General features: G+C 50.7%; 1 protein-coding gene across 1 annotated transcript; it reads right to left on the reverse strand.

The window, feature by feature from the left end:
- Window positions 1-7,465: 7,465 nt before the first annotated feature.
- LOC308040524 (inositol 1,4,5-trisphosphate receptor-interacting protein-like 1) lies at window positions 7,466-9,004 on the reverse strand (the record flags this gene model as incomplete). Its single annotated transcript, XM_080344592.1, has 1 exon — window positions 7,466-9,004. One exon carries the CDS (start codon window positions 9,002-9,004, stop codon window positions 7,466-7,468), a length of 1,539 nt encoding a protein of 512 aa, XP_080200718.1.
- Between the last annotated feature and the right edge of the window lie 5,311 nt (window positions 9,005-14,315).

The following is a 14,315-nucleotide window of genomic DNA, read 5'->3' on the forward strand; positions in this document are numbered from 1 at the left end:
CTGCTTTAGTAATGAGAAAACACTGAAGCAAATCAGCCTTTGAAGAATCATTTAAAATGTCCCACTTGTTCTGCTCTTCAAACCTTTGCGTTTCAACTGAGTTTGAAAATATAAGAAAAGGCAGAGACTCTGGGATGAGCTTTGCAGAACTGGTGTAAACAAGAAGTGGCATATGGCTTCACTCTGTCAAGTGCAGGCTGCCCTTTCACTCATAAATCTGTTTTACCTCAGAGGAAAACAGGAAAACTATGAATGAAGGTAAGTGGCTTTGCAAACCCTTACAAGTTTAAAGATTTTCTTTAAAGTTACTTGAAAGGAGTTTGTAGAAACAGGATGTGTCATGTTTCCTTTCACTTCTTCTGAAGCTACAGCGTACTGAAGGTGTGTTTCTTCCTCCGTATAAATAATGGCACCTATGGCTTCACCCTTTTCTGTCACCTTTTCACACCTTTCACCAGCTCTGTGAAACAAGATAAATCACTTTGCATATGCAAATGCAGCATTCAGTTGTGTGCACAGCAGGTATGAAGATAATATAGGTGGATTATCTCTTCAATAGGTCTGAGGGGAAAATTCATGTGAAAAACATAAAACTCATAGAAGATGGTGAGAATTTGAACATTGACTTCATTGCTGTGGTTTGATGAGGGTGGGTAAGGTGCCAGGAAACTCACCTTTCTCATGCTGTGTGTATATACTAAGGTGGGTTTCCGTCTAGCCTCATCTCCAAGACAGCAGGTTTGCTATTTGTGGATGCATTTCAAGAAGACTCTGACTGCCAGGAAGCATTCAAAAGATTTGCGACCTTTGTCTTCCTCCAGTTCTGGAACAAGGAATATACACCATCTTTTTTCAGTCTCTCTGTTCATACCTGCCTGCAAATATTTAATAACCACTACAGGTTGTTCTGACATAAGTGTCGCATTGCACACCATCTTGTTCATACTTGGGTTGACACTTGCAGAGGGAAAGAGGGACAGAAAGTACAGTATATGTTCACTGCTGGAATCTTCCCAAATAAGTTGCTTTAGGGAAGAAAGCAAGGGGGAATCCATATTCACATAGGGTCACAGTGATGAGGCAGGGTGAGTTCAAGCTAGGAAGTCAATCTGCAGATGAGAGTCATGTCCAGAGATTGCCAGGAAGGGCTATGGGGATGAGGCCAGGCTGAGGACAGTCTGGGATGTTGACCCACTGGTGAACCTGGCTCGTTGAGGTCCATGGCCAGGCTGGGCAAGATTGGGAGAAGCTGGGAACTGACAACCTGAAGCATCTCTGGGACAGGGACTGACAGCCCTGGTTTGGGATGGAAGGGAAAGCTGGGCTATGGACAGGGTGGAGGAAAGCCCTGTGGGGCTGGTCAGGGCCTTGGCAATGATGGAGGCGGCATATCTGTTAAGGCAGTTAATTCTTTTTGTTCCTAAGCTAGCGGAGACCCATGACGCAGTTATAGGACTGGGGAAAGAGAAGTGATGCAGACTTCTCGCACCGGGATTATTTACTCAGCCCATTGCAGGGAAACACATGTACTGAGATCCGGTGGTAATGGAGGGTAGGGAGCATTTCCTGTCCATCACACGATGCGCTGGGACAGGATTTTCTTAAGCCAAGTCCTGCTCTCACTCCTTCACCCTCCCACTATACCCACAGTTCAGCCATTCCCTTTTTCTATATATGGCATTAGCTATCTGGCTGCATCCTTATGTGTTCTATGTCCTTAGGCAGATTATAGCCTGAAATTTATTCCAGTTTAATGGAAAATGTTATCAGTTGCCATGGAAATGCCTTACCATGTAACTGTGATTGTACTTCCTGTTGTGCTTAGGGCTAAAACCATTAGATGACTCTCATTTTTACACTTTCTTACTGTTCTCCTATAAATATCTGTTATTCATAACTGTGGTCAGAACATTCAGTCTTCTAACATGGGTCATTTTGTTTTTTATGCTATGATCTTATGCCAGGTTATTAAACTCTTATGCTAAAGCTTTCTTCAACAGAGATCCTCAGACTTCCTGGTTTGTTATTCAAGAACTGCAAAGTCAAATTCCCGTAGTTAACTTTCCAATGTTGAGGAAATTGGCTGATTTCCATGAGTGAAGAAAATGCTGAAGCTGCTTACTTGCCTTTGCTAGCTGTCTGACTCTGGGACGAGAGCTCTAGTGTGCAGAAGGTGGGGGCTGCTGTGCCAGGTAGCCCAGCATAGAAAACTGCCCAAGTACGTAGAGTCTTGCATCTGGGTAGGAACAACACCAGGTTCCAGTATAAGTTGGGGAATGACCTATTAGAGAGCAGTGTAGGAGAAAGGGACATGGGGGTCCTGGGGAACAGCAGGATGACCATGAGCCAGCACTGTGCCCTTGTGGCCAGGAAGGCCAATGACATCCTGGGGTGTATTAGAAGGGGGGTGGTTAGTAGGTCCAGAGAGGTTCTCCTGCCCCTCTACTCTTCCCTGGTGAGACCACATCTGCAATATTGTGTCCGGTCCTGGGTCCCTCAGTTCCAGAAGGACAGGGAACTGCTGGAGAGAGTCCAGCGCAGGGCAACAAAGATGCTGAAGGGAGTGGAGCCCTTATGAAGAAAGGCTGAGGGAGCTGGGGCTCTTTAGCTTGGAGGAGACTGAGGGGTGACCTCATTAATGTTTACAGATATATAAAGTGTGAGTGTCAGGAGAATGGAGCCAGGCTCTTCTCGGTGACAACCAACAGTAGGACAAGGGTTAATGGGTACAATCTGGAACACAAAAGGTTCCACTTAAATTTGAGAAGAAACTTCTTCTCAGTGAGGGTGACAGACACTGGCCCAGGCTGCCCAGGGAGGTTGTGGAGTCTCTACTCTGGAGGCATTCAAAACCCGCCTGGACACCTTCCTGTGTAACCTCATCTGTGTGTTCCTGCTCCGGTGGGGGGATTGGACTGGATGAGCTTTTGAGGTCCCTTCCAATCCCTGACATCCTGTGATTCTGTGATTCTGTAACTCCTGGCCACAGTGTTGGCAACTGTAAACAGCACCTCCCTTTTTCTCAGTGATTTATCTGCCATCACCAGCTGGGGATCTGTGTTGGCTTTTTTCTTTGTTCATCATATACATTAGGGATTCAAGTAATGCAGTTTCGTACAAGCTCATCTCTGCTGATGTCATCATCAAAGACTATCCCCATCAGCAGCAGTGCCCACTCCAGCAATCTTTGGACAATGCTTTCATCACAGGTAGCTACACCTGAAGGCCTCCAGAACAATGTAAACATCTGCACTATGAAGTCTTTCACCCACACAACAAGGTCACCAAGGCCATTTGATCCTCATTGTCACAATCAGAGTAACAGAGAATTTGAGTTGGGAGAGACCTCTGCAGGTATTTAGTCTAGCCCCCTAGTCAGGACAGGGCTAACACAGAAGTAAGGACATGTCATTCGGGGTTGTGTGCAGCTGAACTTTAATGGAGCTTTTCTTACGGTTGTAAGCTTGCAACATGAGCATCCCTTGTGCCTTTGGACTGTTGACATTTAAAGGCCCTCACAGTTGCACAGAAAACCAGACAACAACCCTCATTCTTATGCAGCCTGCCCCTGGCAGCCCTGCTTCTTTGGCATCTAGGCACTCCTGGGAATTAGGAGGACTGTACTAATGCCTTTCTTGAGAGGAATCATGTCTCTGTAGTGTGACAGCCAAGGGACTCAGGGAAAAGTGAAAATTGACAGCAAGCTACCAGTGCTGCCAGGTAGGTTCTGCAGCATGCTCTTGGGCAAGAGACAGCAGCTGGCTGGGACACTGCTGCGACCCAGGGGCTGTACAGTGGATGTTTAGTTGTGCCTGAACACAACCGGGTTGGAGATCCTGTATCATATGGATATATGTTCCAGTTATCCTCTGGGAGTGAGAAAACAGGTTGCTCAAGAAAAGTTTTTAATAATGTTGCTGTGACCAGAGTTGCCAATGGCTCAGGAGTTTTACAGAATATTAAAAAAAAAGAGAAAATACAATCCAGGATACCACTTTTTGAGAATATACTGCAGGAGGGTAAGCAGCTCAGAGGGTAAGCAGCTCAGAGGACTTGCCAAGGATTCTGGAAAACCTGCAGCCTCTTAGTATGGGAACCAGTTAATGTGATGAAAGGGCTCTGGCTTAGGTCACTGGCAAGCCTGACTTTGTGGTAACAATCTGTTGGGATGCAGAGGGTTAAGCAGGTTGCATTGTCTTCACGGTCTCAGTCAGTGCTTTTCATTCTTTTTTGTCCCACAGATTATCAGCTTTGTCCTTGACCAAAAGAACTTGGCAAGATGACCCTGCTAGGTGAGCTTTTCCACTGGATCAAAAGCTCAGAGGAACACACGAGACAAACAAAGCCCCAAGAAACAAAAAAACAGCTTCAAGAGGAGAAATCAGCAAACTGTCATTAACTGTAACTCAGACACTGCTCTTTGAAGTTGGATAGATGCAAAACACTAAAGAAGAAAATCATGGATGTATTTGAATGAAAAGAATATCACAGGAGATCTTGCTCAAGTAAAGTTTCTTTTCTTGCCCTCATACACCAAAAGCATAATGTGCTTTAACTCTGAACCAGCAAAGATGCACAGTAAATGCAGTGTTATGGTCATTGTGCAGCAAAACCAACTTTTTGGGGGGAGAGGGCGGGCCACAGAGTGAAAGTCACTGGTATGAAACATCCCAAGATAACATCTTATCTGAATTTTACCTTCATTTTCTAAAGATCCATCATTAGCTAAGGAAAGTTCCTAGTAGCTTTATGCATCATGGAAGAACTGGCCAAGTTCTGTCATCTAAGTGAAACAGAGAGAAGCCTGGGCTTCTGTAGCCCTCCAACACAGACAGCTCTGCTGACAGGACAATTGCGGAAGAGCTTGCAAATCTTCACCCCTATACCATCATTGGATTTCCACTGGACATGTCCTAAACAGAGGTATGAGTGCACCTCTTCTACCACAAAGCTACCCTCAGGCCACTGCTTCTCATAAATACGGCATGGACCACACAAGTGCATGTCTGAGTTGGAGACATCTCAAAAGCTTTCTTTAACCTTGCTTAAGTCTCCCTTGTTAAAGTGACGGGAAGCTGAGCTTGCAGGCCATGGGTATGGTGGGTGACTCTGGTGCTCATAGAGGGGCCGCAGCAGCCAGAACCCCATTCTGCAGTCTTGGCACTTGTCCCCTCTGCAAAGGGTCCCCGCTTGGACAGAGTGACACCCACTTCAATAGGGTCACCCAGGGGCAATGCTGTTTGGCTCCCAAGGCTTGACCTGCATGTGGCTACCACGGAAGCCACTCCAGGCTCCCTATGGCACAAATGAACTGTGTGCAGCAATGGGGGGGCGACAAATTATTCTCATTCCACCAACAGAGGAGCGTGGACCCAGGGAAGCCCCAGTTACAGAACCAGAGAAACCAGAACCCACCGCAACAACTCTTCTGCAAAATACTCCCTGAATCTGTGGCAGCTGAACGGTCAGCACCTCCCACAAAAGTGACGCAAACACTAGCAATGCGACGTTTATTCAAACACAACTTTTATTGGAAACTGTGCATGTGGTAAAGCTCCATGAAGAAATGGAATGGACGCTGTCGAAGAGAGAGGGCAGTTGCTGTCCAGGTGGTAATGGAGTCCCTGTCACAAGCCTCCTTGCGACAGCCTCTTCAGACCTGTGCAACACAATTCTTTTCCTCAGGCCCCGCTCCAAGTCATTGTCCAATTCTTTCTACCAGGCCATCTGCTCTACAAGTCCCTGATGACGATGTTCAGGCAAATACTGTTCTTCAAACCGACTCTTACACCACCCTGTGGCTGAACATTGTCACACCCCAATAATCTCCTCAGTTGATATCCCAGTCTGTGTTTGATGTTGTTGGAGTGCTAAATCATTTGTATAAAACCTGTCTCTAATCACTTCCTTTGCTATAGTTTTCTGGCTAGAATAAAGTGTGGCTTAGAACTTGTTTTCTGCCTAGGCTGACTTTTGGGGTGCCTCCATGACATTCCTCAAAGGGGGCAGTGGAGGGAGAGGTCCCTCGACCTCCTCTCTCTGGTGACCAGCGATAGGACATGAGGAAATCAAATGAAGCTGCGTGAGGGGAAATTCAGATGGGACATTACCAAAAGTTCTTCCCTAAGTGAGTGGAGGGCAGCTGCAGCTGGCTTCCCAGGGAAGGGGTCAAAGCACCAAGGCTGTTGGACTTCAGGCAGTGTCTGGATGACACTCTTAGACAAATGGTTTAATTTTAGGTAGTCTACGAGAACCTGGGAGTTGGAATTGATGATTCTTATGTGTCCCTTCCAAGTCGAGATATTCTATGATTCTATGATAATAACCAGAGAGCCATGCAAGGCCAGGATGTTTCCTGAAAGTGCAAGGTGCAAGGAGGAAGAACATTTCCTGAAAATGCAGGTGTTCCGGCAGACCAGGGCAAGAGTGAATGAATTCTTGCCTTTGCTACGCCGGGGCATGTAGCTCTACCTTGTAAGCTGTCTTAGCTCAACACGCACAAGTTTTCCCACTTTTACCACTCAGATTCTCTCCACCGTGCCACGGGAGGAAAGGGCTTGAGCAGCTGTGTGATGCCAAGCTGCCTGCTGGGATGAACCCGCAACACCTGGGAAGCCAAAGCCAAGTGAATCATGAAACCAGAGCCCGCCACATCAGCTCTTCTGCAAAATGCTCCCTGATTCTGCAGCAGCTCAGCAGTTTATTGCCTTTGTGTGGCAAGATTGTGGTAGCCAGGGATTACAGGGATGTTTTCTGTGAGAACCTGCACCCTATGCCAGCGTTCCTCGATAAAGTGATGCACAGACACTCACGGATGCAGCATTTGCTCAAACACAATTTTATTGGAAACTCTGCACAAAGGTCCCAGAAGGAATGGACACTCTCAAAGTCAGGGGTGGAGTTGCTGTGCGGGTGGTCATGGAGTCCCTGTGACAAGCCTCCTCGTGACGGCCTCTTCAGCTGCATGGTTTCCCAGTCCCCAGCGTGTGCTTTTGCTGGGCAGGAAAGGTGCGGCACCAGTTCCCGCTGCCGACTGATCTGCGTGTTCCTCATTTCCAGTGTGCTCACTTCTGTGGCGCCAGCTCCCCAGGGAGTGTCTGGGGTGGGCAGAGTGTCACCCAGATCCCAGAGGACACACAGAGGCACACGGAGCGGTGCCTCTCGCTTGGTCCCTGCCCCGCCAGAGCTCCCAGCAAGAGTATCTGGGCCAATGTGAAATCGTCACCATGGCCGTGACAGTTAGAAGGGAAAGCAAGGTGGCAATCCTCTTTGTCATCACTGGCTGTTGTGCTGGAGAGACCATCGAGAGGGGAACGCTGCCACTTTTGGCAGAGGGCTGCTGCGCAGGGTGTTCCCTTTCCTTTCCATGCCCTGCATTCTCCTCTCTTTTTGCTTCCTGGAAGATACGTTCAGCTGCCAGCAGCTGTGACCTGCGCAAACACAGCTCTGTGCAGGATGACCTCTTTCAGCGTCCCTGGAGAAGCAGTCTCCGAAGCCGAATTCGCAGCTCCTCAAACTCAAGCAGTGCGTACTCATGGGCGTCAGGATCCTGCGCCAGGTGCTGGAAGAGGTTGACTGGTTCAGCCACTCGCAATTCCAGGGGCAAGATGATCTCCTCAGGCACGTTCGCATTGCCAATGAAGAAGTGGTTCAGTTGTTTCTCCTCCAGGCAGCTCTGCAGGTACATCATGATGTCGTTCAGCCGTTCCCAGAAATGCCTCCTGCGCCACTCTGACAGGGGTATAGCGGTCAGCAGGTGCATCACCACGGTCTTCAATGTGTAGGTGGAAAAGTCTCTGCCCAGCAGGCAGCGGACGCAGAGCTGCAGGCATCTGAGGTGGTAGGTGTCAGGCTCTGCCTGCCTGGCGATATGACTGAAGAACTTCATCTCCGCCACAGCATAGGTCTCTGGCCACATGGTGCTTGGGGTGTAGGCAGCCTCTGTATACTGGCTGCTCACAAAGATGTCCGAGTCGCCTTCTTGCACCCCAAAAAGCAACTCAATTAAAATCCTTTGCTCCCGGCCTCGTGTCACAGAGAATTTGCAGGAGCGGTCAGAGGGCAGCACTGTTAGGCGATGTGCAGCTGAAATAGGCAGAGCCCTCCAGGAACGTCTCACAAACATCTGGAAATAGCGCGCAATTTTCTGCACATCTAGGTAGGAGTCAGTGCAGAGGTCGTCTAGGATGTTGGGGCCCTCATTCCTCCTCTGCTCCTGCTCGAGTTCGTGGAGGAAGCAACGTGTCTCTCCTGCCGGCTGCTCCATCTCACAGGTACACACCAAGTCCACGAGGATGCGAAAGTTCCTCATTAGCCACACGGGGCCCGGCTCCAGGTGGAAGATGTGTCCACGGGGGGGCTTCAGGGGCACAAGCAGGCGGTAGGTGATGTCTTCCTCACGGGGACTCCAACCTTCAAAGGCGCTGCCCACCTCGATGGCATTTTCCAGCACTGGCAAACAGGTATTTGAGAAGAAATGCTGGTAGATAAGGATGAAAGTTTCCATAAGGCCCGTCACAGTCTGGTAATCTCTGTCCAGGTGCTGAGCTGGCCACTGGATGTGCTCTTCAAAAAAAATTCCCAGCTCATTTGCCTCATCAATCTCTTCCTCAGATTCATTTGCATTGTCATCCTCTTCTTCGTGTTCCTCCTCCTCCACGCCACTGTCGGAGCTCTCCTCTTCTCTCTCTGGCTCATGGCTCCGTTTCCTGAGCCACCAGCAGAGCCCAAAGAGCAGGACCAGGACTGCAGCAACGGCCCAGAACTGCCAGTGCTGCAAGGCGGAGAGGAGCAGGGATGCCCAGGTAAAGCCATTTGATTCCTGGCTCCTCTGCTCCTGGTTCATCTGCTCTTCCTCCTGCCACAGCCGAGTCGTCTCCCGTTTCAGCATCTCCGCACGCAGCTCCATGCGCTTGCGCGTCTCCTCATCCAGTTCTTCACCGACCAACTGCACATTGTGGATAAGAATTTGCAAAATCCCGAAGACAATGTCCAAGAGAGCCATGGCCTGCAGGAGAAGAGAGAGAAGGGGCTCAGTGGGGCTGGGCGGGAGGGAGGGGGCTGGCGGTGGGGGAGCGGGGCTGGGGGCCGCAGGGAGCTGGGGGCAGTCAGGAGCGGGGCCGAGGCAGCTGGGAGGCAGCAAGGGCTGCCCCGGCCCCAGCGGCAGCGGCTCCGTGCCCTGGCCAAGGTGCTCCCGCGAGCGGCCGGGCCCTCCAGGCAGGGTGAGAACCCACCCCCGGGGGCCGCGTTTCTGCCCCGGCCCCGTCCAGCCCGGCCTCCCCCCGCCTGCGCACTCACCGCTGGCCCAGGCCGGACTGGGGCAGCGCTGCTGCTGGCGCCCCTGATAACCGCCCCGTGGGGACTCGTCCCCTGTGATGTCACAGGTGCCAGAGCACATCACAGGCACGCCTGCCGGCCCGGCCCGTCCGGCCCCCTCACAGCTGCCCCGCTGTCCCGGTGAAGGCTGGGCCAGAGTTCGTGTTCTTCACGGGCCCCTGCGTGGTGCTTCACGCTGGGTTTGTTATCCTCTGCCTGCCCATGGCAATCTCATAATCGTAGAACATTTTGGGTTGGAAGGGGCCCACGAGGACCATCTAGGCCACCTGACTCTGCACCGGACAAGCTTCAAGTTAAATCACACAGTCATAGAAGCGTTTCTGTTGGAGAAGAGCCTCAAGATCATTGAGTCTACGAGAGGCTGGAGAGCAGCCAAACAGAAAGAGATGTGCGGGTCTGGGTTGATGGGAAGTTGAAGACGAGTCACCAGTGTGTCCTGGTAACTCAAAGAGCCAACCGTGTCCTGGGGCACACCAGGCACTCAGTCGCCAGCTGGGCGAGGGGGAGATTGTCCCGCTCCACACTGCGCTGGTGCGGCCCCACCTGGAGCACCGTGTGCCGTTCTGGGCGCCACACGATAAGAAGGACATCAAACTCTTGAAGTGTGTCCAGACGAGGGCTACCGGGATGGTGCAAGGCCTTGAGGGCAAGACTTCCGAGGAGCGGCTGAGGTCACTTGGCTCGTTCAGCTTGGAGAAGACAAGGCTGAGGGGTGACCTCATTGCACTTCAGAGCTTCCTTGTGGCAGTTGCACATCCCCTGAGGAGACCCGGAGACTTCAATAGGACACTTGATGACTCTTCAGCACCTGCTGTGCCCCTTTGCGCCCCACTGTGCCTGTGTCCACGTACACACCTCAGATGGTGCTGACAGTCCTGTCCTCCCCACACCTGGGGACAGGGTGACTTCACCTCCCCCTTGCTGGGGGGGCAGGAGGGGTGGGACCCTTGGTCAATTGACAGCGTCCTCAACAAAGGGGGTTCCCAGAGAAGCTGAGAAGCTTCTGGACCATTTTGTAATACCCACATGTCAGGAATTGGCTCAAGGAGCATGGACATGAGTCCACCGAGCAACTGTACGAGCAGAGCCCGTTCTAGTTGACATAAGTAGGCCTTAGATTGCTTTACTAGTAGGCCGTGGGAAAAGGAGAAATGGAAAAGTACTGATGAAAGCAGGGTCAGCATGTGCTTTGAAGAGGTGATAAACAACTTGAGAAAGTAGGAGTCAGAAGAGTGCGGAATGTGCATAGTTAGCTAACTGCAAGGAGGTGGAGTAAGTGAATGTAACTTTTAGTGCTTAGCCTATTAGATAGAAACAAGTATGCATAATTATGGTATTTGGTATAAATACGCGCTATCTCGGGCAATAAAGTTGAATCATGCTTTATCACTCACATTGAGTCGGCCTGCATGTTTTCCTCAGCCGCGAACTAGCACCCACAGCCAGATCTGACCGGGCTATAAGACAGGGTCCCTGTCAAAGCCCCGCTTTGATGGCCTGCTTGGAGCAGCAGGTCTATATAAACTCGGGTTCCAGTATAAATTGGGGAATGACCTGTTGTAGGGCAGTGTAGGGGAAAGGGACCTGGGGGTCCTGGGGGACAGCAGGATGACTGTGAGCCAGCACTGGGCCCTTGTGGCCAGGAAGGCCAATGATACCTAGGGTGGATTAGAAAGGGGGTGGTTAGTAGGTCAGAGAGGTTCTCCTGCCCCTCTACTCTGCCCTGGTGAGACCACACTTGCAATATTGTGTTCAGTTCTGGGCCCCTCATTTCCAGCAGGACAGGGAACTGCTGGAGGGAGTCCAGTGCAGAGCCATGAAGATGATGAAGGGAGTGGAGCATCTCCCATGTGAGGAAAGGCTGAGGGAGCTGGGGCTCTGGAGCTTGGAGAAGAGGAGGCTGAGGGGTGACCTCATTAATGTTTATAAATATGTAAAGGGTGAGTGTCACAAGGATGGAGCCAGGCTCCTATCGGTGACAACCAATGATAGGACAAGGGGCAATGGGTACAAACTGGAACACAGGAGGTTCCACTTAAACATGAGAAGAAGCTCCAGACCCTTCACCAGCCTCATTGCCCTTCTTGAACTTGCTCCAGCACCTCAGGTCTTTCCTGTAGTGAGGGGCCCAAAACTGATCCCAGGGTTCAAGGTGCAACTTCAGCAGTGCCGGGTACAGGGGGATGATTACTTCCCTCGTCCTGCTGGCCACAAACCAGGATGCTGTTGGCCTTCTTAGCCACCTGGGCACACTCCCGGCTCATATTCAGCTAGCTGTCAATGTCAATGTCTGCTGGGCAGCTTTCCAGACACTCTTTCCTGAGCCTGTAGTGTTGCATGAGGTGGTTATGACCCAAGTGCAGGACCCAGAACCTGGCCTTATTGAACCTCATACAGTTGGCCTCGGCCCATAGATCTAGCCAGTCCAGATCTCTCTCTAGAGCCATTCTACCCTCATGCACATCAACAATCCCACCCAACTAGCTGTCATCTGCAAACCTACTGACCGTGCACTCAATCCCCTCGTCCAGATCACTGATAAAGATAGTGAAGAGAACTGGACCCAGTACTGAGCCCTGGGGAACACCACTTGTGACAGGCTGCCAACTCCATTGAATTCTGTTCACCACAAATCTAGCTCAGGCATCTTAAGAGCATTGATTGATTGATTGCTGAATACCAACAGGCTTCAGGCCAAGACCGTTTCCTGGGGGGACTTTGTTCCAGTCCTTGACCACCCTCTTCGTGAAGAACTTTTTCCTGACATCCACTCCCTTGGAGCTGCTTTAAGCCATTCCTTCGTGTCCTATCAGCAGACCCCAGAGAGAACAGATCAGCACCTTCCTCTCTGCTCCCCCTCCACAGGAAGCTGCAGACAGCAATGAGGCCACCCCTCTGTCTTCTTTCCTCTAAGCTGAACAAATAACTTGTCCTCAGCTGCACCTTAACAGGACATGCCCGCTAGTCCTTTCAGCATCTTTGTTGCCCTCCTTTGCAGTCCTTCTATCTCTTTCATATCTTGCTTGTCCTGCGGAGCGCAAAGCTGCATGCTGTACTCAGGGTGAGGCCGCACTAGGACTGTGTAGAGAGAGTCAATGGCTTCTCGCAACTGGCTAGCTATACTGTGTGTAATGCACCCCAGGAGATGGCTGGCTCATTTGCCTGCCAGGGCACATTATTGACTCCTCTTGAGCTTAACATCAAACCCCCAGATCCCTTTCCTAAGCCCATCCACGTCTGTTTGCTGCCTAAGTTCCTGAAAGAGAGCCCTGGCCAGACAAGCCAGCCTTCTGCTCCTCTTGTTTGATTTGCAACACATAGTAATTACCCAGTCCTGCGCTCTTAAGAAATGCCTTTTAAAAAGTCACCAGTGCTTAGGAACACCAATGCCCTCGAAAACGCATGCCCAGGTGTGACACATGCACTTGACTCTTCCCAACCAAACCAGCAGCAGTTTGGTACATGACCCAAAGGAGGTAGAGGCCTGAGCTGAAGCTGAGCCCAGAATCCCTTTTAGAAAACCCACAAGGAAGCAGAATGACCCACTGAACACCGATAAGCTGTGGGTGCAAGGAGGCTCTTGCAGACCTTCCCCACCCTATGCAATTTGACTACGAGCCAAGCATTTCATTCCTTCAAGATGGCAGCCTGGTTGAGCCTACTTTGACCTGTCTCTGCTGTGCAAGCTCGGCTGTATGGTAACGGTCATTTACTAATCACAGATCGCTGGATGAGCCCATTTGAAGGTTTATGTTAATGATTCAGCTTAAGTAAATACATTTGAATTAGAATCAAACACTAGTAATTAGAAGGTTGTGTGATTTTTAATACACTGTCTGTTTCACATTACTTAGCAAGCGAAATTTGTTGAAATCTTAAACCGCATGTTGAAAATTCTGCTCATATTTATCAAACTTGTACCTGCTTAATGAACACAACGCAGCTGCAAACCATCAGCACCTGCAAGATAAGGCCTGTGTCCCTGACACCCTTGGGCTGGGTGTGGAAGGGACCGGCCCTCAGGCAGCAGGTCTTGGCAGAGCTGGGCGCTGCTGGCTGTCCTCGCGCTGTCTTCCTGCCATGGGAAGCATTAGGAAACCTTTTAAACTGGCCTGTGCCAGCCCAGGAGAGAGGCTGGGGTGCAAAGCCTAGAATTACAGGACTAATTCTTTATTCACGTGCGTGAGCTATCTCGTTCAAACTGGAGCACCCTAGTCGTGCTTTTATTACATGAGCATTCAGGTGCAACATTTGTGCAATCTCTACTTAACACACACATACTACTAAGTTGCAAATCAGCTAGAATTCTGTGCCATCACCATCCGTCTGATTCTTTATCTAAAGAACCCTGGAGTTGCTCTTCCTACAATTACTTATCTATGATGCCAGATACTGGGGGATTTCACAGTGGTGAAAGAGAGTCCAGGATGCAGACGTATCCAAAAGATGTGTAGACATAGCACTTAGGGATGTGGTTTAGTGGTGTTTTTGGCAGTGAGAGGCTTGCAGCTGGACTCAGTGAACTGAAGGGTCTTTTCCAACTTAAATGTTTCTATGATTGTGTGATTTAACTTGAAGCTTGCACTGTGCAGATTCAGGTGGCCTAGATGGTCCACGTGGGCCCCTTCCAACCACAGGATGTTCTGTGATTATGAGATCGCCATGGGCAGGCAGAGGATAACAAACCCAGTGTGAAGCACCACGCAGGGGCCCGTGAAGAACATGAACTCTGGCCCAGCCTTCACCGGGACAGCGGGGCAGCTGTGAGTGGGTTGCATGGGCAGGGCCGGCGGGCATACCTGTGACACATGGAGCCACCACCACCAGGGCTGGGGCAGCCCTTGCTGCCTCCCAGCTGCCTCAGCCCCGCTCCTACCTGCCCCCAGCTCCCTGCGGCCCCCAGCCCCGCTTCTCCACCGCCAGCCCCCTCCCTCCCGCCCAGCCCCACTGAGCCCCTTCTCTCTCTTCTCCTGCAGGCC

Source organism: Nesoenas mayeri, assembly GCF_963082525.1.
Source record: "Nesoenas mayeri genome assembly, chromosome: 5".
Taxonomy (NCBI): Eukaryota; Metazoa; Chordata; class Aves; order Columbiformes; family Columbidae; genus Nesoenas; species Nesoenas mayeri.